We start from the raw sequence: 22,191 nt of genomic DNA, 5'->3' as shown, positions 1-22,191 counted from the left end.
CACAGTGGACAGGATACTACATACCAGATGACTGAACCAGTATCACACAGTGGACAGGATACTACATACCAGACTGAACCAGTACACACAGACAGGATACCAGATGACTGAACCACACAGTGGACAGGATACTACATACCAGATGACTGAACCAGTATCACACAGTGGACAGGATACTACATACCAGATGACTGAACCAGTACCACACAGTGGACAGGATACTACATACCAGATGACTGAACCAGTATCACACAGTGGACAGGATACTACATACCAGATGACTGAACCAGTGTCACAGTACCACACAGTGGACAGGATACGACATACCAGATGACTGAACCAGTACCACACAGTGGACAGGATACTACATACCAGATGACTGAACCAGTATTACAGTACCACACAGTGGACAGGCCACTACATACCAGATGACTGAACCAGTACCACACAGTGGACAGGATACTACATACCAGATGACTAAATGTAAATGAACCAGTACCACACAGTGGACAGGATACTACATACCAGATGACTGAACCAGTGTTACAGTACCACACAGTGGACAGAATACTACATACCAGACTAATATGCTGAACATAAATATAATCGCAACATGCTGGTCCTAGTTTTCATGAGCTGAAATAAAAGATCACCTTTTTCTATACGCAAAATGTTTTCTGCATTCCTGTTACTGATCAATTCTTCTTTGCCAAGATATTTAATCCACCTGACAGGTGTGGCATATCAAAAAGCTCATTGAACAGCATGATGATTTCACAGGTACACCTTGTACTGGGGACAATAAAAGGCCACTCTAAAATGTGCAGTTGTCACACAATGCCACAGATGTCTCAAGTTTTGAGGGAGTGTGCAATTGACATGCTGGCTGCAGGAATGTCCACCATTGTTGCCAGATAATTAAATTGTCATTTCTATACCATAGAGCCAACAGCATTTATTTTTTTGGCAGTACATCCAACCGGCCTCACAAACACAGACCATGTGTAACCACGGCAGCCCAGGACGTCCACATCAGGCTTCTTCCCTGCGGGAATGTCTGACACCTGCCAGCCAACCAGACAGCTGATGAAACAAAGCAGCATTTCTGTCTATAATAAAGCCCCTTTGTGGGGAAAAACTCATTCTGATTGGCTGAGTCTTGCCCCCCTGTGGGAAGGCCTATGCCCCCAGGCCCACCCATGGCTGCACCCCTGGCCAGTCATGTGAAATCCATAGATTAGGGGCTAATTCATTAATTTTAATTGACCGACTTCCTTATATGAACTGTAACTCAGTAAATTCGTTAACATTTTGCATGGAACGTTTAGATTTTTGTTCATTGTAGTTATGTGTAACATTGTTTTCCCCAGGTAGAGCTCATATGAAACTCATCACAGGCCTTAGGATCTCACCTTGGATTCAAACTCAGCCACCATGCCGGCTCTGGCCACGTTGGTCTTATAGAAGCTCCAGTCGATGGTAACAGGCTTCTCTGGCAGAGGGACAGCCTGTAGACAGAGCCATCAACAACAGCTCATTGATGTCACTTATAAAACAATCATTGTGGGAAAGAGATTGTGGAGATTTTCATTTACAGTAGCATGCATGTACGAGACACACTCACTTTGCAGTGACCTGTGTGTCTTGGTTGACAATAATTTTGTAATTCAACTCCAACTACACGCCCTTCACATAGGCATATAAAACGCTAGATGGAAGAATCCTAAAAATGTTTTACTCATTTTCCCATTGACATCAATGCAAGTGAAAGTTTTACCTCTATTGGCTGGCTCTGAAGTGCTAGTCATGAACTAGGCCTGAATGTTAACTCTGGGTAGGCTACGTACTTGGCACCGATGGCGTCTGAGCGAGTCTTGAGGTTGTTGAACATGGCCCTCTGGTTGGGGGGAACCCTCTCAGCAAAGGCCAACCAGTCAATGGCTTTCAATGCTGCACGTTTCCCAGCCATCTTTCGGTCTGTGTCTGTCAAAGATTGGAAAAGGGGTAAATTAAAGTCCTTCAATAGAGCTGCTAAAACCCACAAGAGATACAGATCATAACATGAAAGAAGAAAACCAATAGACACTTAAGGGGATGGATTGTACATGCATGTCCTACTGCACGCCAATGCATGACATGTCCACACCGATCAGGCAGGTTGCGGTCACACACAGGTGACAATTTGAAGTGCACTGAGATTAGAAACTAGCTAGCCTGACTCTTCAACAACACGGTCATGTAGTGGCTACTGTTAGAGATATATATATATATATATATATATATATATGCCATTTAGAGATGTAGCTATTATCTAACTGATCTGAGTCCTAACCAACACACAAAAAAGCCAATACAAGTTCTGACAGCGCCAAACGCATGTTTGCTGACAGATGGCAAGCTGGTTAACGTTTTAGCTAAATTAGCTCTCAAGCTACTAAACTAAGCTAACTAACAAATAGTCGTTAGCTTTGCCTAGCTACTACAATTCAACCATGTAGCTAAGTGGATATTTTATACTTAGCCATATCATCATCATATCCATATGATCATATCCATATATTTTAGACATACAAATTCATATTTTGTACGTTGAAAGAGCAAGAGTCCGCTGAAGGTCTCGCAGTTAGCTAGTTGCCTAGCCAACACGACAAGGTCAGAGCCCAGCTGCGGTGGATCTCAACCAATCATCGACCAAAGCAGAACTCTAGCTGTTTTTTTTTTTAAATATCAAACTTTATCATCTGTCCCCAATAGAATATACGTTACAAAACATTAAAATATCGACGTTTCGATGCCATTTTGAAGATAGATCATACCGTACAGTGGACAACTTGTTCCAAATGTGAAGATGGTTCACCGGACACGGAAGTGACGGAAATAATCTCGACGAGAAACTACACCGTGGATTTGGGTTGCTGCCGCCTGCTGGCGTATTGCAGTCATTACATAGCAGATTGATCAGAACATATATATATATATATATATTTTAAAGATAATTTTGAAATAGTGTTTCCATCTCTAAGATTGTACCTGTTACAACTTTCTGACAGAAGTATGACAGTTATCCTATCTGGAAGAGGCAGAGTTGTATTTGCTTAGTCAATAATTACCCTATTGGCCTGCTACATAGGGAGTTTTTCAAACCAGCGACCCTGCTTCGCTTCTCTGCCCTGCCCTGCCGTTCACTACATTGGTGTCAGAAGTGGGAGGCCATCAGATTGTACGTGTGAAGGACTGACTAGTCGAACCATGGGGACCTGCCTTTCCGTTCAGATGGGCCATTGTAGCAATCCTCGCAACAATTCCCACCAAGTGGGTTAACCCTATAACCCTATAGGGTGTTTGCCTTTCTCGCCAGGGACCTGGGTTCACTTCCCTGCCCTGTCTTTTGAACAAAGAGACCCAATAGAATGAGTGAAAGGATTTTAGGATAATATAATTTAGCCTACTGTTGTATAATGGGAAACAGTATTTTCACTTTTTCGGAGCAGGTTAGGAGAACTTGAGGTTACGTCTATGAAAATGGTTAGGTTTAGCAGAAATGCTCAAACTAACCTGCTACGAAAATCACTTTGTATGGAAGTAAATGAATGTGTCCTGTTTTTTAATAGTCTGGTAAGAAGGGGTTGCTTATGAGAGGCAACTTCCCATTGGTATTTTTGGTAGAAAATGTACACCAATATTTCATTTTAAACGGTTGTTATATTAAAGGAAGTGCCCTTTAATACAGACCACACGGAACATTCTATAGATCTGATTTGGGATATGAATAAAGACATGCTAAAGTGACAAAATGTCCTCTGTTTACTCAGGAAGATGTTAACCACCCAACCCCAACATTTCTCCAAGTTTTCACCATGATTGTAAAGCCTTTGTTTATTTTGTTGCTTTAACAAAATTATTGCGAAGATTATTATTTATTTCATGTGATTTGTGATTCATTTTAATGTAAAGAAACAACAATCTGTCCCTCATTTTAAGGTAAACTCCGTTACGTGACCTGAACTCTAGTTTTAATATGTGGTGATAATTTTTTTATTCAATAATTATAATTATAATTATTCAAATCATAGTGTAAAAGCAGGTGAGCTGGTTCTACTCTTTCTGGACATGTTCTGGTGTTTTGTGGTGGAAAACTGAGTGGGTCGAGCATAACACGTCAACCTTGTTACCCATAGACTAATTTTTGCATTTAATTGGCCCACCTTGTTACTCATAAAAAGCTTCCATTGAGTACCGCAGTATGAATCATTATACCCGGATGAGATTCCAATCGTTTTTTCACCATTCATTTGTCCATCTGGGTTTTCAGAACTACTTGTGAGGTCCGTGCTTCGTGTAGACTTACCCTGGTGTGATGTTTTGAGAACCGCACAAAACTCTCTCCGACAAGGTCACTTTTAACACTAATTATCATACCGAATTTATTAGAGGAAATTGAGTTGAACATATTGCTAAAACTCACCTTATCCAAGAGAGAATTACACGGCTATCAAAACATCGCGCCAAATTAAGCCTACACCAAACACACAATTAATAAAACAAATGTTGTAAAATTCCCAATGTGAAAAAGGAATGGCGTAAAAACCATTGGAAACATTTTTATGGGTATTATGACACGTCCTCTGTGCCGGATGGATTTATGACATGACTTCGTCAGCCCTGTTATGGTCAAACCAGTTACTTCTTTTCTTTTTTTATTAACAACAAATCAATACATAAAGCACATGAGGGAACACAAGCATACATAGATTACAAACAATAGACAATCGAGCTAGGGGGTACAATATCACATTACAATTACACAAGGACCTTAAGGGACATGCATATACTTACAATTCTAACAGCTTTTTTGTTAGTAGAGCATTTAACCGTCTTAAAATACAGTTCAATTTATTTTTGTAGGGTACGAAAATGTGGTTTTCTGTTTGTAAATTTACATTTGTGTATAAGAAATTTGGCCAAAAGAATAATGAAATTAATTACATAAAAATTATTCCGCTTATTTCTATTGTATGTAAAGAATCCTAACAGTACATCTCTCCACAATAGTGTAAAATCTTCATAAATGTGTTCAATTATAAACCTACTGATGTCTTGCCACAGTTTTCTTACATGCATACAATGCCAAAAAAGATGCACAACTGTTTCTGGGTGGTCATTACAAAAGGAGCAATTTGAGTTGATGTTTTCCTTAAACGTCTTCATATAGTGGTTGGCAGGATAATATTTATGAATCATTTTAAAGGAAACTTCCTTAATTTTGTTAACAAGTAGGTATGTGTGTGGCAACATCAAACTTTTTTCCAACAGATATTATCAATAAATCCATAAGGTATAGATACAACATCCTGCTGAAACAAGGATCGTATCGCTCTGTTGTTGAATGGACCAAAAGAGAAACAAATCTTTCCTACTGATGAGTCAACAGGGTCAATAGAAGGTAGGCTCTGAGGGTCAGGTCTTTCCTCCTGATGAGTCAACAGGGTCAATAGAAGGTAGGCTCTGAGGGTCAGGTCTTTCCTACTGATGAGTCAACAGGGTCAATAGAAGGTAGGCTCTGAGGGTCAGGTCTTTCCTACTGATGAGTCAACAGGGTCAATAGAAGGTAGGCTCTGAGGGTCAGGTCTTTCCTCCTGATGAGACAACAGGGTCAATAGAAGGTAGGCTCTGAGGTTCAGGTCTTGACATGTTCCTGAATAACATAGCAACACCTGAGGGAATGGCATCTAAAACAATTGCAAAATCTTTAGGTGTTACAGGGACCTTGTAAAGTGATAAGAATTCTTTATAACTGAGTAAAAGACCCTCTGCATTTACCAGTTGGCTCACCAATAGGATATTATTTCTGAATCAATATTCTAAAAACAGAGAGGTACTTTTATACAATATATCCCGATTATTCCATATATAATATCTGTGTGGAGAAAAATTATGCTTATAAATTAAGGACCATGACAAGAAAACCTGCCAATGAAAAGCAGAAAGTTTCACTGGAACTTTGTCAATATTATAATTTGCAAAACAACATGAAGTTAAGGCCACCAAAAGTAGAGAAGACATGATGAGGAATAAAATTCCAGATAGAAGTGGGTCTTCTTAGGAATTGTTTTATCCAATTGATCTTGAAAGTATTATTTAAAGTAGTAAAATCCAGAAAATTCAGTCCACCATTCTCATAAGTGTTCATTACAACAGTTTTCCTAATGTAATGGGTACGGTTTCTCAAAGAAAGTTGAAAAGCATCTGGTCTATCTCCTTGCTTATTTTACGGTCAAGATATAAAGATAGAGCACCATATGTTAGTCTAGAGATACCTTCAGCCTTGGTTATTAGGACTCTACCTTTTAAAGATAAGTCCCTCTGTAGCCATTGATTTAGTTTCTTCTGGGGTTTTTTAATAAGAGGGTTAAAATTTAGTAAGCCTCTAGACTTCTGATCCTTTGTAATGGTTATGCCTAAATATGTAAGTTCTTCTTTTACTGGAATACCATAATATGAAGATGTCACATAATATTTGACAGCCATGAGTTCACATTTCTTAATGTTAAGTTATAGACCAGACGGTTTGGAAAAGGATTGTATCACATTGGTCGATATGGGAATTTGGTTAGCGTCTTTCAGAAAAAGTGTAGTGTCATCAGCCAGCTGGCTTATAATAATTTCTTTACCAGCTATGGAAATACCTTGTACAGGACTATTATTTAAAGAATTTGCAAGAAATTGGGTGATTAATAAAAACAGGTACGGAGAGATAGGACAACCTTGCCTAATTCCTCTCTTTAACTCAAATCTAGGTGAGGTGCCATATTTCAATTTGATAGAGCTGTTACCATTTCCATAGAGAGTCTTAATAGCCTTACAGAAAAAAATCCCCAAAGCCAAGTCTCTCAAGGGAGTGGAAGAGAAACTGATGCTCTACTGTGTCAAATGCTTTAAAAAAAACTAAAAATAATATGAAGCTATCCTCAGTTATTAGGTCTGAGTAGTCAAGTACGTCTAATACTAGTCTGACATTGTTAGAAATATGTCTGTTCCTCATGAAGCCAGACTGTGTTTCATCAATGATTGCATCCAGGACTTCTTTAATTATTTTTGCAAGTAGTGAGGCTAATATCTTATAGTCATTATTAAGAAGACAAATTGGACGCCAGTTATCGATGAGCAGCACTTCTTTTTTAGGCTTAGGTATCAGTGTTATTAACCCCTGACTCATTGTAGGAGGGAGAACATTGTTTTTAATACTCTCTAAAAAGACTTCTAATAGGAAGGAGCTACTTGTTCAGAAAATCATTTGTAAAATTCTGATGTAATTCCATCAACACCTGGTGATTTATTGTTCTTTAGATGTTTGATAGACTCTATAATCTCTTCAACTTTGATGGGTTCATCACACTGTTTAGATTCTATATCACTGATGTCAGGACCCGGTTACGAATCCGGGTCTCCGGAGTGAGAAACAGTCACTTAACCAACTGAGCCACGAATAGTCGGCAGAACCCAGAAGATGAGGCAGACACAGCAGTACTTGAGACGGTGTATTTAATGAAGTAAAAAGTGAAGTTCTTCAGGAAAACATGTAACTCCACAACCTCAAAAGGAATTCCACAAGAACAAAGGTAATCCTCCAAGACAAAAAGGTAAATCCACAAGGTGGTAGGTATAGCACAAAAAGCCTCAAAAGATACTCAAAAACAAACAAAAACAAGAACAAAAAACAGAATTCCACCGGGATCAACAAGAGTTCTCAGAGTACTAGGGCTGGGTGCTAACATACAAACACAGAGCAAAGAACTGAGGAAAACAAAGGGTTTAAATACAATCAGGGGAAACGAGGCACAGGTGCAAATAATAATGGGGATCAAGGGAAAACAAAAGGTCAAAAGGCACAATGGGGGCATCTAGTGACCAAAAACCGGAACAACCCTGGCCAAATCCTGACAACTGATAGAGTGAACATTATTCAGTGAGTTAAAAAACACATCTGTGGATTCCTGACAGTACGTAGAGCTATACAATTTTCTGTAAAAATTGCTGCAGTATTTAGCGATTAATTTTTGGTCATCTGTAATAACACCATCAATGTTTAACTTATGGATAGTGTTATTTTTAGAGTGAAATTTCTTAAGTCTAAAGAAATAGGATGAATTCTGTTCTCCCTCCTCAATCCATTTTTTCATAGATCTAATAAAGGCTCCTTCTGCTTTTAATGTATATATATTATCCAGTTTATTTTGTAACTCAATTAGTTCCATCTTCTCCTCCCCCTAGAGGTCGGCTGGGGACCTCTGAGAAAGGGAAGTTATCTTAATGATCACCTTTTCCTCCTCAGCTCTTCTGGTCTTAGCAAGATTACTACCATATTTTCTAAGATATTTGGACACCTCAAATGTAAAGAGCTCCCAGTTCTTGCAATAAGATTTTTCTTCACAAGCCCTTTCCCAAAAGTGTGAGAGCAGATCTTTAACCTCAAATGTAACTATATCATTATTTAATAATGAGCTATTTAGCTTCCAGTAGGATGCTCTACCAAGGTTTGTATCAGGGGTAAATATTTTGATATCAATGTAAATAGCCTTATGGTCTGTGAGGGAGTAGTACAAATATTTGTAGTAACACCCTCACTATCAATACATTTGGACATAAGCCAAAAATCTATTCTGGATTGTCTGGAGCCTGTTTTGTTACTCCAAGTGAATGATCTGTCAGCCGGAAACCTCTCTCTCCATATATCAGTAAGATCAAACTTTTCCATAAAAAGTATTAAACCCAAATTCTGATTGGTTGGCCTACCTGGGGCCATCTATCAGTTGAATTATCTATTGTAATGTTAAAGTCCCCTCCTATCAATAATAACCAATTGGGAAATTTAGATAACCAATGAAGTATATGTTTCTCTATAGATTCAAGCAACTCATCATTCTCATGTTTGGTGTTGTACCCGTAGTAGTTTACAGTAATGAGTGTAATGTCATTGTAACTGATCACAAGACAAATAAAGTGACCAAAGGGGTCACATTCCGAGTGTAGAATATTACCACCAAAGGTATTTTTCATTGTAGTGACACCAGCAGAGCGTTCAGATCCATGGGAAAGCCAAATATCGTTGCCCCACTGTGACCTCCAGAAGTTGGCATCAGCAGAAATTGAGTGAGACTCTTGAAAAAGCTAAAATCTGTTGGAAATTATTTAGAAAATAAAAATAAGGCCTTGCGCTTCACACTGTTTCGTAACCCCCTAGCATTAAGAGAAACTATAGACAAAGACAAAACAACAAAGATTATATAAAAGTATAAACTGTAGTAGGATGAGTCAAAGACGTAGGAGCAGTGAATGTAAACGATAAGGAACCGAGATCTGCACCATTTAAGTCCATTTAAAGTGAAAATAGCTTATTCCATAACCTTTGAAATTAAACTCAACTGGAAATTATGTTCAAGACCAAACCAAGGGTTCTTGTAGTAAGAGAGACTAAAAACCCTCTTTAGTGTAATCAGGAACTATTCTGAGAAATAAAACAACAAATAATAATTTAAATAAAAGGGTACCTACTATTTTAAGTGAAAACTGATCATAAAATAAGTGAATAACAAAATGTTTTACATATAAACGTTCCTAAGACCTTTTTGGAAATAAGTATTAATAACTAAATAGAACAATAACCGTGTAAAGTCAGAGCAGACCTGTATGCCCTTTAAAACAGTATCTTAGTTACTGTATACATAAAACATAAATTCAGCTTTCAATCTTCTTCGTAAGTTTGTAAACAAAATAGGACTTCTGGTCATACAAGAACAAACTAATGAATTGAAATACCTGAGTATTCCTGTAAAATAGTCACCTGATGCTTGTTAGGTAAACCGCATAAGGAAAATGAGAATACCATGGCTGAAACCATCAACCTGTTCCTTCTGGTGAGATTTTAGGGAGGAATGTGGATTTCTGAACCGTTGATGAAACCTCGTCCTCCGACGAAGTAAGCAGCCTTCCCCTCACTTCGTGCCATCTTGATCGTTGGCCACAACTTGTTCCTTCTTACTATGTCTTCCGGGCTGAGATGCTCGGCGAAACGCATACCATGGCTCTGAAGGAAGGCGTTCTTCCGAGCAGCTTTCCAGACAGCATCCCTGTAGAATCTGGTAGTGAATAGGATGATGATACCCCTGGGTCTTGAATCGCTTTGCTGTTGCTTCTTGCCGAGGCGATGTACAACGTCGATGGTATCACCAACTTTGTTCTTCTCTGCAGGCAAAACTTCTTGGCAGATACGGATAGCCTCTCCTCTTCACTCCATCTTCATTCTCCACCTCTTCATTCTCCACCTCTGGCAAGCCGTAGAGTCTCAGGTTCCATCTTCATTCTCCACCTCTGGCAAGCCGTAGAGTCTCAGGTTCCATCTTCATTCTCCACCTCTGGCAAGCCGTAGAGTCTCAGGTTCCATCTTCATTCTCCACCTCTGGCAAGCCGTAGAGTCTCAGGTTCCATCTTCATTCTCCACCTCTGGCAAGCCGTAGAGTCTCAGGTTCCATCTTCATTCTCCACCTCTGGCAAGCCGTAGAGTCTCAGGTTCCATCTTCATTCTCCACCTCTGGCAAGCCGTAGAGTCTCAGGTTCCATCTTCATTCTCCACCTCTGGCAAGCCGTAGAGTCTCAGGTTCTATTTTCTTGTGTATTGTTCCAGATCAGTGAGACGTCTATGGTAGACATTGTTATTCTTTTCCACCCTTTCCAAATTTTTTTCAACTTTTGCCACTCTCGTTTTCACATCATTAATTTCACCACATGCAAACTCCACAGTCTTTTTCAAGCCTTCGATAACCATGGTGTTCGCGCCTACCATTTTCTCAATGGCGTCACACCTGGAGTTGATGAGTAATGAGAGGGTAGCCACGATGTCAGAGTTCATGTTGGGTTTTTTGAAGGGTGGAGGTTTGCACGGAGTAACCGGTAAAGAGGGGAATTCGTCATCTTCAGCATTCGAAAGCATGAATATTATCCATAGGCCAAGTGTAGTTATGGCAATTGTCTATAAGCATGTTTCTCTCTTGTTGATTAGCAATAGAACGGCTAACTTTTTCCTTTCTTTTTTTGTCACGACTTTGCATGGACATGCTGAAATAAATGATCCAATTATCATTCCAGTCACAGGAAAGGTCTTATTATCATTCCAGTCACAGGAAAGGTCTTATTATCATTCCAGTCACAGGAAAGGTCTTATTATCATTCCAGTCACAGGAAAGGTCTTATTATCATTCCAGTCACAGGAAAGGTCTTATTATCATTCCAGTCACAGGAAAGGTCTTATATCTTGAACAAATAAAACTAATAATGACTAAACTTTTTTTATTTTTGATTTCACAACCCTGTTATGGTCAACCATGTTACTTTATTTGACACATAATAGGCCCTATGGATTTGATTTATTTAACCTCTTGAGATGGGAAAACATGCTTATTAAGTTGAACATGTTCATCTTCATGACAGAATGTAAAAAATGAGGTGAAATCAAACAGTTTTTTCCCAGTTTCACTACCCAAAAGGGACTTAATGTGGTGGAACGAGCCATGTGGTTTGCTAATATCATTTATTTTTATTTATTTTTATTTCACCTTTATTTAAGCAGGTAGACTAGTTGAGAACAAGTTCTCAGCATATCAGTGTGAACAGACAACACAGAGTTACACATGGAATAAACAATTAACAAGTCAATAACACAGTAGAAAAAAGGGGAGTCTATATACAATGTGTGCAAAAGGCATGAGGAGGTAGGCGAATAATTACAATTTTGCAGATTAACACTGGAGTGATAAATGATCAGATAGTCATGTACAGGTAGAGATATTGGTGTGCAAAAGAGCAGAAAAGTAAATAAATAAAAAACAGTATAAAAACAGTATGGGAATGAGGTAGGTGAAAATGGGTGGGCTATTTACCAATAGACTATGTACAGCTGCAGCGATCGGTTAGCTGCTCGGATAGCTGATGTTTGAAGTTGGTGAGGGAGATAAAAGTCTCCAACTTCAGCGATTTTTGCAGTTCGTTCCAGTCACAGGCAGCAGAGTACTGGAATGAAAGGCGGCCAAATGAGGTGTTGGCTTTAGGGATGATCAGTGAGATACACCTGCTGGAGCGTGTGCTACGGATGGGTGTTGCCATCGTGACCAGTGAACTGAGATAAGGCGGAGCTTTACCTAGCATGGACTTGTAGATGACCTGGAGCCAGTGGGTCTGGCGACGAATATGTAGCGAGGGACAGCCGACTAGAGCATACAAGTCGCAGTGGTGGCTCGTATAAGGTGCTTTAGTGACAAAACGGATGGCACTGTGATAGACTGCATCCAGTTTGCTGAGTAGAGTGTTGGAAGCCATTTTGTAGATGACATCGCCGAAGTCGAGGATCGGTAGGATAGTCAGTTTTACTAGGGTAAGCTTGGCGGCGTGAGTGAAGGAGGCTTTGTTGCGGAATAGAAAGCCGACTCTTGATTTGATTTTCGATTGGAGATGTTTGATGTGAGTCTGGAAGGAGAGTTTACAGTCTAGCCAGACACCTAGGTACTTATAGATGTCCACATATTCAAGGTTGGAATCATTCAGGGTGGTGATGCTAGTCGGGCATGCGGGTGCAGGCAGCGATCGGTTGAAAAGCATGCATTTGGTTTTACTCGCGTTTAAGAGCAGTTGGAGGCCACGGAAGGAGTGCTGTATTGCATTGAAGCTCGTTTGGAGGTTAGATAGTACAGTGTCCAATGACAGGCCGGAAGTATATAGAATGGTGTCGTCTGCGTAGAGGTGGATCAGGGAATCGCCCGCAGCAAGAGCAACATCATTGATATATACAGAGAAAAGTGTCGGCCCGAGAATTGAACCCTGTGGCACCCCCATAAAGACTGCCAGAGGACCGGACAGCATGCCCTCCAATTTGACACACTGAACTCTGTCTGCAAAGTAATTGGTGAACCAGGCAAGGCAGTCATCCGAAAAACCGAGGCTATTGAGTCTGTCGATAAGAATATGGTGATTGACAGAGTCGAAAGCCTTGGCAAGGTCGATGAAGACGGCTGCACAGTACTGTCTTTTATCGATGGCGGTTATGATATCGTTTCGTACCTTGAGTGTGGCTGAGGTGCACCCGTGACCGGCTCGGAAACCAGATTGCACAGCGGAGAAGGTACGGTGGGATTTGAGATGGTCAGTGACCTGTTTGTTGACTTGGCTTTCAAGACCTTAGATAGGCAGGGCAGGATGGATATCATGAAAGTGAAGGTGCGTTTGTAGCCTACTACACAGTTACAAAATGGCGCACATTTCTTGGCAACATTAGAAGTCAGATAAATGTGTTGATTTGAAGGAAATGAGTCATTTTAATGTTACAAAAGAAACAACCTGTCAACCTTAAAGGTCAACCCTGTTACCTGATTTTGTATGATTCCTATTAGAGGCAGCTGGTAATCGTTGTCTCTAATTGGGGATCATATTTAGGTAGCTTTTTCCCACCTGTGTTTTGTGGGATATTGTTTATGTGTAGTTGCATGTCAGCAGTCCATTGTCATCACGTATCGTTTAGTCTTTATTGTTTTGTTGTGTGGTTCACTTACTTTAAATAAAAGATCTGAAACCCAGATCACGCTGCACGTTGGTCTGAGTAGGCTTACAACGATCGTGACAATAGTGGATATTATAATGTCAGAATAGTGGATATTATAATGACAGAATAGTGAATATTATAATGTCAGAATAGTGGATATTATAATGACAGAATAGTGAATATTATAATGTCAGAATAGTGGATATTATAATGACAGAATAGTGGATATTATAATGACAGAATAGTGGATATTATAATGCAGTGGATATTATCAAATCAAATCAAATTTATTTATATAGCCCTTCGTACATCAGCTGATATCTCAAAGTGCTGTACAGAAACCCAGCCTAAAACCCCAAACAGCAAGCAATGCAGGTGTAGAAGCACGGTGGCTAGGAAAAACTCCCTAGAAAGGTCAAAACCTAGGAAGAAACCTAGAGAGGAACCAGGCTATGTGGGGTGGCCAGTCCTCTTCTGGCTGTGCCGGGTGGAGATTATAACAGAACATGGCCAAGATGTTCAAATGTTCATAAATGACCAGTATGGTCAAATAATAATAAGGAAGAACAGTTTAAACTGGAGCAGCAGCACAGTCAGGTGGACTGGGGACAGCAAGGAGTCATCATGTCAGGTAGTCCTGGGGCACGGTCCTAGGGCTCAGGTCCTCCGAGAGAGAGAAAGAAAGAGAGAAGGAGAGAATTAGAGAACGCACACTTAGATTCACACAGGATACCGAATAGGACAGGAGAAGTACTCCAGATAAAACAAACTGACCCCAGCCCCCGACACAAACTACTGCAGCATAAATACTGGAGGCTGAGACAGGAGGGGTCAGGAGACACTGTGGCCCCATCCGAGGACACCCCCGGACAGGGCCAAACAGGAAGGATATAACCCCACCCACTTTGCCAAAGCACAGCCCCCACACCACTAGAGGGTTATCTTCAACCACCAACTTACCATCCTGAGACAAGGCTGAGTATAGCCCACAAAGATCTCCGCCACGGCACAACCCAAGGGGGGCGCCAACCCAAACAGGATGACCACAACAGTGAATCAACCCACTCAGGTGACGCACCCTCCAGGGACGGCATGAGAGAGTCCCAGTAAGCCAGTGACTCAGCCCCTGTAATAGGGTTAGAGGCAGAGAATCCCAGTGGAAAGAGGGGAACCGGCCAGGCAGAGACAGCAAGGGCGGTTCGTTGCTCCAGAGCCTTTCCGTTCACCTTCACACTCCTGGGCCAGACTACACTCAATCATATGACCCACTGAAGTGATGAGTCTTCAGTAAAGACTTTAAGGTTGAGCCTGAGTTTGCATCTCTGACATGGGTAGGCAGACCGTTCCATAAAAATGGAGCTCTATAGGAGAGAGCCCTGCCTCCAGCTGTTTGCTTAGAAATTCTAGGGACAATTAGGAGGCCTGCGTCTTGTGACCGTAGCGTACGTGTAGGTATGTACGGCAGGACCAAATCAGAGAGATAGCTAGGAGCAAGCCCATGTAATGCTTTGTAGGTTAGCAGTAAAACCTTGAAATCAGCCCTTGCTTTGACAGGAAACCAGTGTAGATAGGCTAGCACTGGAGTAATATGATCATTTTTTTTTGGTTCTAGTCAGGATTCTAGCAGCCGTATTTAGCACTAACTGAAGTTTATTTAGTGCTTTATCCGGGTAGCCGGAAAGTAGAGCATTGCAGTAGTCTAACCTAGAAGTGACAAAAGCATGGATTAATTTTTCTGCATCATTTTTGGACAGAAAGTTTCTGATTTTTGCAATATTACGTAGATGGAAAAAAGCTGTCCTCGAAATGGTCTTGATATGTTCTTCAAAAGAGAGATTAGGGTCCAGATTAACGCCGAGGTCCTTCACAGTTTTATTTGAGACGACTGTACAACCATTAAGATTAATTGTCAGATTCAACAGAAGATCTCTTTGTTTCTTGGGACCTAGAACAAGCATCTCTGTTTTGTCCGAGTTGAATAGTAGAAAGAGTGTTCCTGAGTCGAGAGTGTTCCAGAGTAGAGAGTGTTCCAGAGTAGAGAGTGTTCCAGAGTAGAGAGTGTTCCAGAGTGGTGTGTTCCAGAGTAGAGAGTGTTCGAGAGTGTTCCAGAGAGAGTGTTCCAGAGTGGTGTGTTCCAGAGTGTTCCAGAGTGGTGTGTTCCAGAGTAGAGAGTGTTCCAGAGTGTTCCAGAGTAGAGAGTGTTCCAGAGTGTGTTCCAGAGTAGATAGTGTTGCAGAGTAGATAGTGTTGCAGAGTAGAGAGTGTTCCAGAGTAGAGAGTGTTCCAGAGTAGAGAGTGTTCAAGAGTAGTGTGTTCCAGAGTGGAGTGTTCCAGAGTAGAGTGTGTTGCAGAGTAGAGAGTGTTTCAGAGTAGAGAGTTTTCCAAAGTAGAGAGCTTTCCAGAGTCGAGAGTGTTCCAGAGTAGAGAGTGTTCCAGAGTCGAGAGTGTTCCAGAGTAGATAGTGTTGCAGAGTAGAGAGTGTTCCAGAGTAGAGAGTGTTCCAGAGTAGAGAGAGTTCCAGAGTGGTGTGTTCCAGAGTAGAGAGTGTTCCAAAGTAGAGAGTTTTCCAGAGTAGAGAGTGTTCCACAATAGAGTGTTCCAGAGTAGAGAGTGTTCCAGAGAAGATGGTGTTCCAGGGTAGTGTGTTGCAGAGTAGAGAGTGTAGAGTGTTCCAGAGTAGAGTGTTCCAGAGTAGATAGTGTTCCGGAGTAGAGAGTGTTCCAGAGAAGATAGTGTTCCAGAGTAGTGTGTTGCAGAGTAGAGAGTGTTCCAGAGTAGAGAGTGTTCCAGAGTATAGAGTGTTCCAGAGTAGAGAGTGTTCCAGAGTAGATCGTGTTCCAGAGTAGATCGTGTTCCAGAGTAGAAAGTGTCCCAGAGTAGAGTGTTCCAGAGAAGATAGAGTTCCAGAGTACATTTACATTTACATTTAAGTCATTTAGCAGACGCTCTTATCCAGAGCGACTTACAAATTGGTGCATTCACCTTATGACTTCCAGTGGAACAGTAACTTTACAATAGTGCATCTAAATCTTTTAGGGGGGTGAGAAGGATTAATTATCCTATCCTAGGTATTCCTTAAAGAGGTGGGGTTTCAGGTGTCTCCGGAAGGTGGTGATTGACTCCGCTGTCCTGGCGTCGTGAGGGAGTTTGTTCCACCATTGGGGGGCCAGAGCAGCGAACAGTTTTGACTGGGCTGAGCGGGAACTGTACTTCCTCAGTGGTAGGGAGGCGAGCAGGCCAGAGGTGGATGAACAGAGTGCCCTTGTTTGGGTGTAGGGCCTGATCAGAGCCTGGAGGTACTGAGGTGCCGTTCCCCTCACAGCTCCGTAGGCAAGCACCATGGTCTTGTAGCGGATGCGAGCTTCAACTGGAAGCCAGTGGAGAGAGCGGAGGAGCGGGGTAACGTGAGAGAACTTGGGAAGGTTGAACACCAGACGGGCTGCGGCGTTCTGGATGAGTTGTAGGGGTTTAATGGCACAGGCAGGGAGCCCAGCCAACAGCGAGTTGCAGTAATCCAGACGGGAGATGACAAGTGCCTGGATTAGGACCTGCGCCGCTTCCTGTGTGAGGCAGGGTCGTACTCTGCGGATGTTGTAGAGCATGAACCTACAGGAACGGGCCACCGCCTTGATGTTAGTTGAGAACGACAGGGTGTTGTCCAGGATCACGCCAAGGTTCTTAGCGCTCTGGGAGGAGGACACAATGGAGTTGTCAACCGTGATGGCGAGATCATGGAACGGGCAGTCCTTCCCCGGGAGGAAGAGCAGCTCCGTCTTGCCGAGGTTCAGCTTGAGGTGGTGATCCGTCATCCACACTGATATGTCTGCCAGACATGCAGAGATGCGATTCACCACCTGGTCATCAGAAGGGGGAAAGGAGAAGATTAATTGTGTGTCGTCTGCATAGCAATGATAGGAGAGACCATGTGAGGTTATGACAGAGCCAAGTGACTTGGTGTATAGCGAGAATAGGAGAGGGCCTAGAACAGAGCCCTGGGGGACACCAGTGGTGAGAGCGCGTGGTGAGGAGACAGATTCTCGCCACACCACCTGGTAGGAGCGACCTGTCAGGTAGGACGCAATCCAAGCGTGGGCCGCGCCGGAGATGCCCAACTCGGAGAGGGTGGAGAGGAGGATCTGATGGTTCACAGTATCGAAGGCAGCCGATAGGTCTAGAAGGATGAGAGCAGAGGAGAGAGAGTTAGCTTTAGCAGTGCGGAGCGCCTCCGTGATGCAGAGAAGAGCAGTCTCAGTTGAATGACTAGTCTTGAAACCTGACTGATTTGGATCAATAAGGTCATTCTGAGAGAGATAGCGGTAGAGCTGGCCAAGGACGGCACGTTCAAGAGTTTTGGAGAGAAAAGAAAGAAGGGATACTGGTCTGTAGTTGTTGACATCGGAGGGATCGAGTGTAGGTTTTTTCAGAAGGGGTGCAACTCTCGCTCTCTTGAGGACGGAAGGGATGTAGCCAGCGGTCAGGGATGAGTTGATGAGCGAGGTGAGGTAAGGGAGAAGGTCTCCGGAAATGGTCTGGAGAAGAGAGGAGGGGATAGGGTCAAGCGGGCAGGTTGTTGGGCAGCCGGCCGTCACAAGACGCAAGATTTCATCTGGAGAGAGAGGGGAGAAAGAGGTCAGAGCACAGGGTAGGGCAGTGTGAGCAGAACCAGCGGTGTCGTTTGACTTAGCAAACGAGGATCGGATGTCGTCGACCTTCTTTTCAAAATGGTTTTGACGAAGTCATCTGCAGAGAGGGAGGAGGGGTGGGGGAGGAGGATTCACGAGGGAGGAGAAGGTGGCAAAGAGCTTCCTAGGGTTAGAGGCAGGTGCTTGGAATTTAGAGTGGTAGAAAGTGGCTTTAGCAGCAGAGACAGAGGAGGAAAATGTAGAGAGGAGGGAGTGAAAGGATGCCAGGTCCGCAGGGAGGCGAGTTTTCCTCCATTTCCGCTCGGCTGCCCGGAGCCCTGTTCTGTGAGCTCGCAATGAGTCGTCGAGCCACGGGGCGGGAGGGGAGGACCAAGCCGGCCTGCAGGATAGGGGACATAGAGAGTCAAAGGATGCAGAAAGGGAGGAGAGTAGGGTTGAGGAGGCAGAATCAGGAGATAGGTTGGAGAAGGTTTGAGCAGAGGGAAGAGATGATAGGATGGAAGAGGAGAGAGTAGCGGGGGAGAGAGAGCGAAGGTTGGGACGGCGCGATACCATCCGAGTAGGGGCAGTGTGGGAGGTGTTGGATGAGAGCGAGAGGGAAAAGGATACAAGGTAGTGGTCAGAGACTTGGAGGGGAGTTGCAATGAGGTTAGTGGAAGAACAGCATCTAGTAAAGATGAGGTCGAGCGTATTGCCTGCCTTGTGAGTAGGGGGGGAAGGTGAGAGGGTGAGGTCAAAAGAGGAGAGGAGTGGAAAGAAGGAGGCAGAGAGGAATGAGTCAAAGGTAGACGTGGGGAGGTTAAAGTCGCCCAGCACTGTGAGAGGTGAGCCGTCCTCAGGAAAGGAGCTTATCAAGGCATCAAGCTCATTGATGAACTCTCCGAGGGAACCTGGAGGGTGATAAATGATAAGGATGTTAAGCTTGAAAGGGCTGGTAACTGTGACAGCATGGAATTCAAAGGAGGCGATAGACAGATGGGTAAGGGGAGAAAGAGAGAATGACCACTTGGGAGAGATGAGGATCCCGGTGCCACCACCCCGCTGACCAGGAGCTCTCGGGTGTGCGAGAACACGTGGGCGGACGAAGAGAGAGCAGTAGGAGTAGCAGTGTTGTCTGTGGTGATCCATGTTTCCGTCAGTGCCAAGAAGTCGAGGGACTGGAGGGAGGCATAGGCTGAGATGAACTCTGCCTTGTTGGCCGCAGATCGGCAGTTCCAGAGGCTACCGGAGACCTGGAACTCCACGTGGGTCGTGCGCGCTGGGACCACCAGATTAGGTGGCCGCGGCCACGCGGTGTGGAGCGTTTGTATGGTCTGTGCAGAGAGGAGAGAACAGGTATAGACAGACACATAGTTGACAGGCTACAGAAGAGGCTACACTAATGCAAAGGAGATTGGAATGACAAGTGGACTGTGTACTGGGGAGAGTAGAGAGTGTTCCAGAGTAGAAAGTGTTCCAGAGTAGAGAGTGTTCCAGAGTAGAGAGTTTTCCAAAGTAGAGAGCTTTCCAGAGTCGAGAGTGTTCCAGAGTTGAGTGTTCCAGAGTAGAGAGTGTTCCAGAGTAGAGAGACACACAGTAGGAAATGTAATTGAGTACTGACAGTGTCTGCTATGGCAGACGGAAAGGTGCAAATGACCTGAAAAAGATCTAATCTCTCAATCTCAAAGTGCACCAAATTCATGCATTAAACTGTTGAAACACCCCGGACCCCATAATGACTTTGGACTAAACCCCCAATTTCTTCAAATCCTAGAAAAGCCCATGAACAGGCCTCACTCCAGTCGCAGCTACAACCACCTCCACCGACTACCACTACTGTTACCTCTGAGAGAGAGGAACTTCTACCGCTGGAGAGAGAGCAGTTTCTACCCCTGGGGAGAGAGGAGTTGCTACCACTGGGGAGAGAGGAGCTTCAACCCTGGGGAGAGAGGAGTTTCTACCCCTGGAGAGAGAGCAGTTTCTACCCCTGGGGAGAGAGGAGTTTCTACCCCTGGGGAGAGAGGATTTGCTACCACTGGGGAGAGAGGAGCTTCAACCCTGGGGAGAGAGGAGTTTCTACCCCTGGAGAGAGAGGAGTTTCTACCCCTGGAGAGAGAGGAGTTTCTACCCCTGGGGAGAGAGGAGTTTCTACCCCCGGGGAGAGAGGAGTTTCTACCCCTGGGGAGAGAGGAGTTTCTACCCCTGGGGAGAGAGGAGTTTCTACCCCTGGGGAGAGAGGAGTTTCTACCCCTGGGGAGAGAGGAGCTTCAACCCTGGGGAGAGAGGCGTTTCTACCCCTGGAGAGGGAGGAGTTACTAACCTTGGAGAGAGAGCAGTTTCTACCCCTGGGGAGAGAGGAGCTTCAACCCTGGGGAGAGAGTAGTTTCTACCCCCGGGGAGAGAGGAGCTTCAACCCTGGGGAGAGAGGAGTTTCTACCCCTGGGGAGAGAGGGGTTTCTACCCCTGGGGAGAGAGGAGTTGCTACCACTGGGGAGAGAGGAGCTTCAACCCTGGGGAGAGAGGAGTTTCTACCCCTGAGGAGAGAGGAGCTTCAACCCTGGGGAGAGAGGAGTTTGTACCCCTGGGAAGAGAGGAGCTTCAACCCTGGGGAGAGAGGAGTTTCTACCCCTGGAGAGGAGAGGAGTTTCTACCCCTGGAGAGAGATGAGTTTCTACCCCTGGGGAGAGAGGAGTTTCTACCCCTGGGGAGAGAGGAGTTTCTACCCCTGGGGAGAGAGGAGTTTCTACCCCTGGGGAGAGAGGAGCTTCAACCCTGGGGAGAGAGGCGTTTCTACCCCTGGAGAGGGAGGAGTTACTACCCTTGGAGAGAGAGCAGTTTCTACCCCTGGGGAGAGAGGAGCTTCAACCCTGGGGAGAGAGTAGTTTCTACCCCTGGGGAGAGAGGAGTTGCTACCACTGGGGAGAGAGGAGCTTCAACCCTGGGGAGAGAGGAGATTCTACCCCTGGAGAGAGAGGAGTTACTACCCTTGGAGAGAGTGCAGTTTCTACCCCTGGGGAGAGAGGAGTTTCTACCCCTGGGGAGAGAGGAGTTGCTACCACTGGGGAGAGAGGAGCTTCAACCCTGGGGAGAGAGGAGATTCTACCACTGGGGAGAGAGGAGCTTCAACCCTGGGGAGAGAGGAGTTTCTACCCCCGGGGAGAGAGGAGCTTCAACCCTGGGGAGAGAGGAGTTTCTACCCCTGGGGAGAGAGGGGTTTCTACCCCTGGGGAGAGAGGAGTTGCTACCACTGGGGAGAGAGGAGCTTCAACCCTGGGGAGAGAGGAGTTTCTACCCCTGGGGAGAGAGGAGTTTCTACCCTTGGGGAGAGAGGAGTTTCTACCCCTGGGGAGAGAGGAGCTGCTACCCCTGGAGAGAGAGCAGTTTATACCCCTGGGGAGAGAGGAGTTTCTACCCCTGGGGATAGAGGAGTTGCTACCACTGGGGAGAGAGGAGCTTCAACCCTGGGGAGAGAGGAGTTTCTACCCCCGGAGAGAGAGGAGTTTCTACCCCTGGGGAGAGAGGAGTTTCTACCCCTGGGGAGAGAGGAGTTGCTACCACTGGGGAGAGAGGAGCTTCAACCCTTCGGGAGAGAGGAGTTTCTACCCCTGGAGAGAGAGGACTTACTACCCTTGGAGAGAGAGCAGTTTCTACCCCTGGGGAGAGAGGAGTTTCTACCCCCTGGGGAGAGAGGAGTTTCTACCCCTGGGGATAGAGGAGTTTCTACCCCCGGGGAGAGAGGAGCTTCAACCCTGGGGAGAGAGGAGTTTCTACCCCTGGGGAGAGAGGGGTTTCTACCCCTGGGGAGAGAGGAGTTGCTACCCCTGGAGAGAGAGGAGAGAGAAGTTTATACCCCTGGGGAGAGAGGAGTTTCTACCCCTGGGGAGAGAGGAGAGAGGAGTTTCTACCCCTGGGGAGAGAGGAGCTGCTACCCCTGGAGAGAGAGGAGAGAGATGTTTCTACCCCTGGAGAAAGAGGAGAGAGAAG

At 44.4% G+C, this 22,191-nt stretch overlaps 1 protein-coding gene across 1 annotated transcript; it reads right to left on the bottom strand.

Annotated features, from left to right (window-relative positions):
- Positions 1-1,400: 1,400 nt before the first annotated feature.
- Positions 1,401-2,916, bottom strand: LOC124027242 (ATP synthase subunit d, mitochondrial-like). The gene is made up of 3 exons (XM_046339704.1): positions 2,817-2,916; positions 1,844-1,983; positions 1,401-1,508 (listed from the first exon to the last, which is right to left on the bottom strand). Exons 2-3 carry the CDS (start codon positions 1,967-1,969, stop codon positions 1,401-1,403), a joined length of 234 nt encoding a protein of 77 aa, XP_046195660.1. The 5' UTR covers positions 1,970-1,983; positions 2,817-2,916.
- Between the last annotated feature and the right edge of the window lie 19,275 nt (positions 2,917-22,191).

Source organism: Oncorhynchus gorbuscha, unplaced genomic scaffold, assembly GCF_021184085.1.
Source record: "Oncorhynchus gorbuscha isolate QuinsamMale2020 ecotype Even-year unplaced genomic scaffold, OgorEven_v1.0 Un_scaffold_3031, whole genome shotgun sequence".
NCBI classification, from domain to species: domain Eukaryota; kingdom Metazoa; phylum Chordata; class Actinopteri; order Salmoniformes; family Salmonidae; genus Oncorhynchus; species Oncorhynchus gorbuscha.
Note: the sequence above shows the minus strand (reverse complement) of the source record. Positions and strands in the feature narration are given on the sequence as shown.

Coding starts and splice junctions, on each gene's coding strand:
- LOC124027242 (XM_046339704.1), bottom strand. CDS start 1,969: ATGGCTGGGAAACGTGCAGCATTGAAAGCCATTGACTGGTTGGCCTTT. Junction 1,509..1,843: donor ACGCCATCGGTGCCAAGTAC/GTAGCCTACCCA, acceptor CTCTGTCTACAG/GCTGTCCCTCTGCCAGAGAA.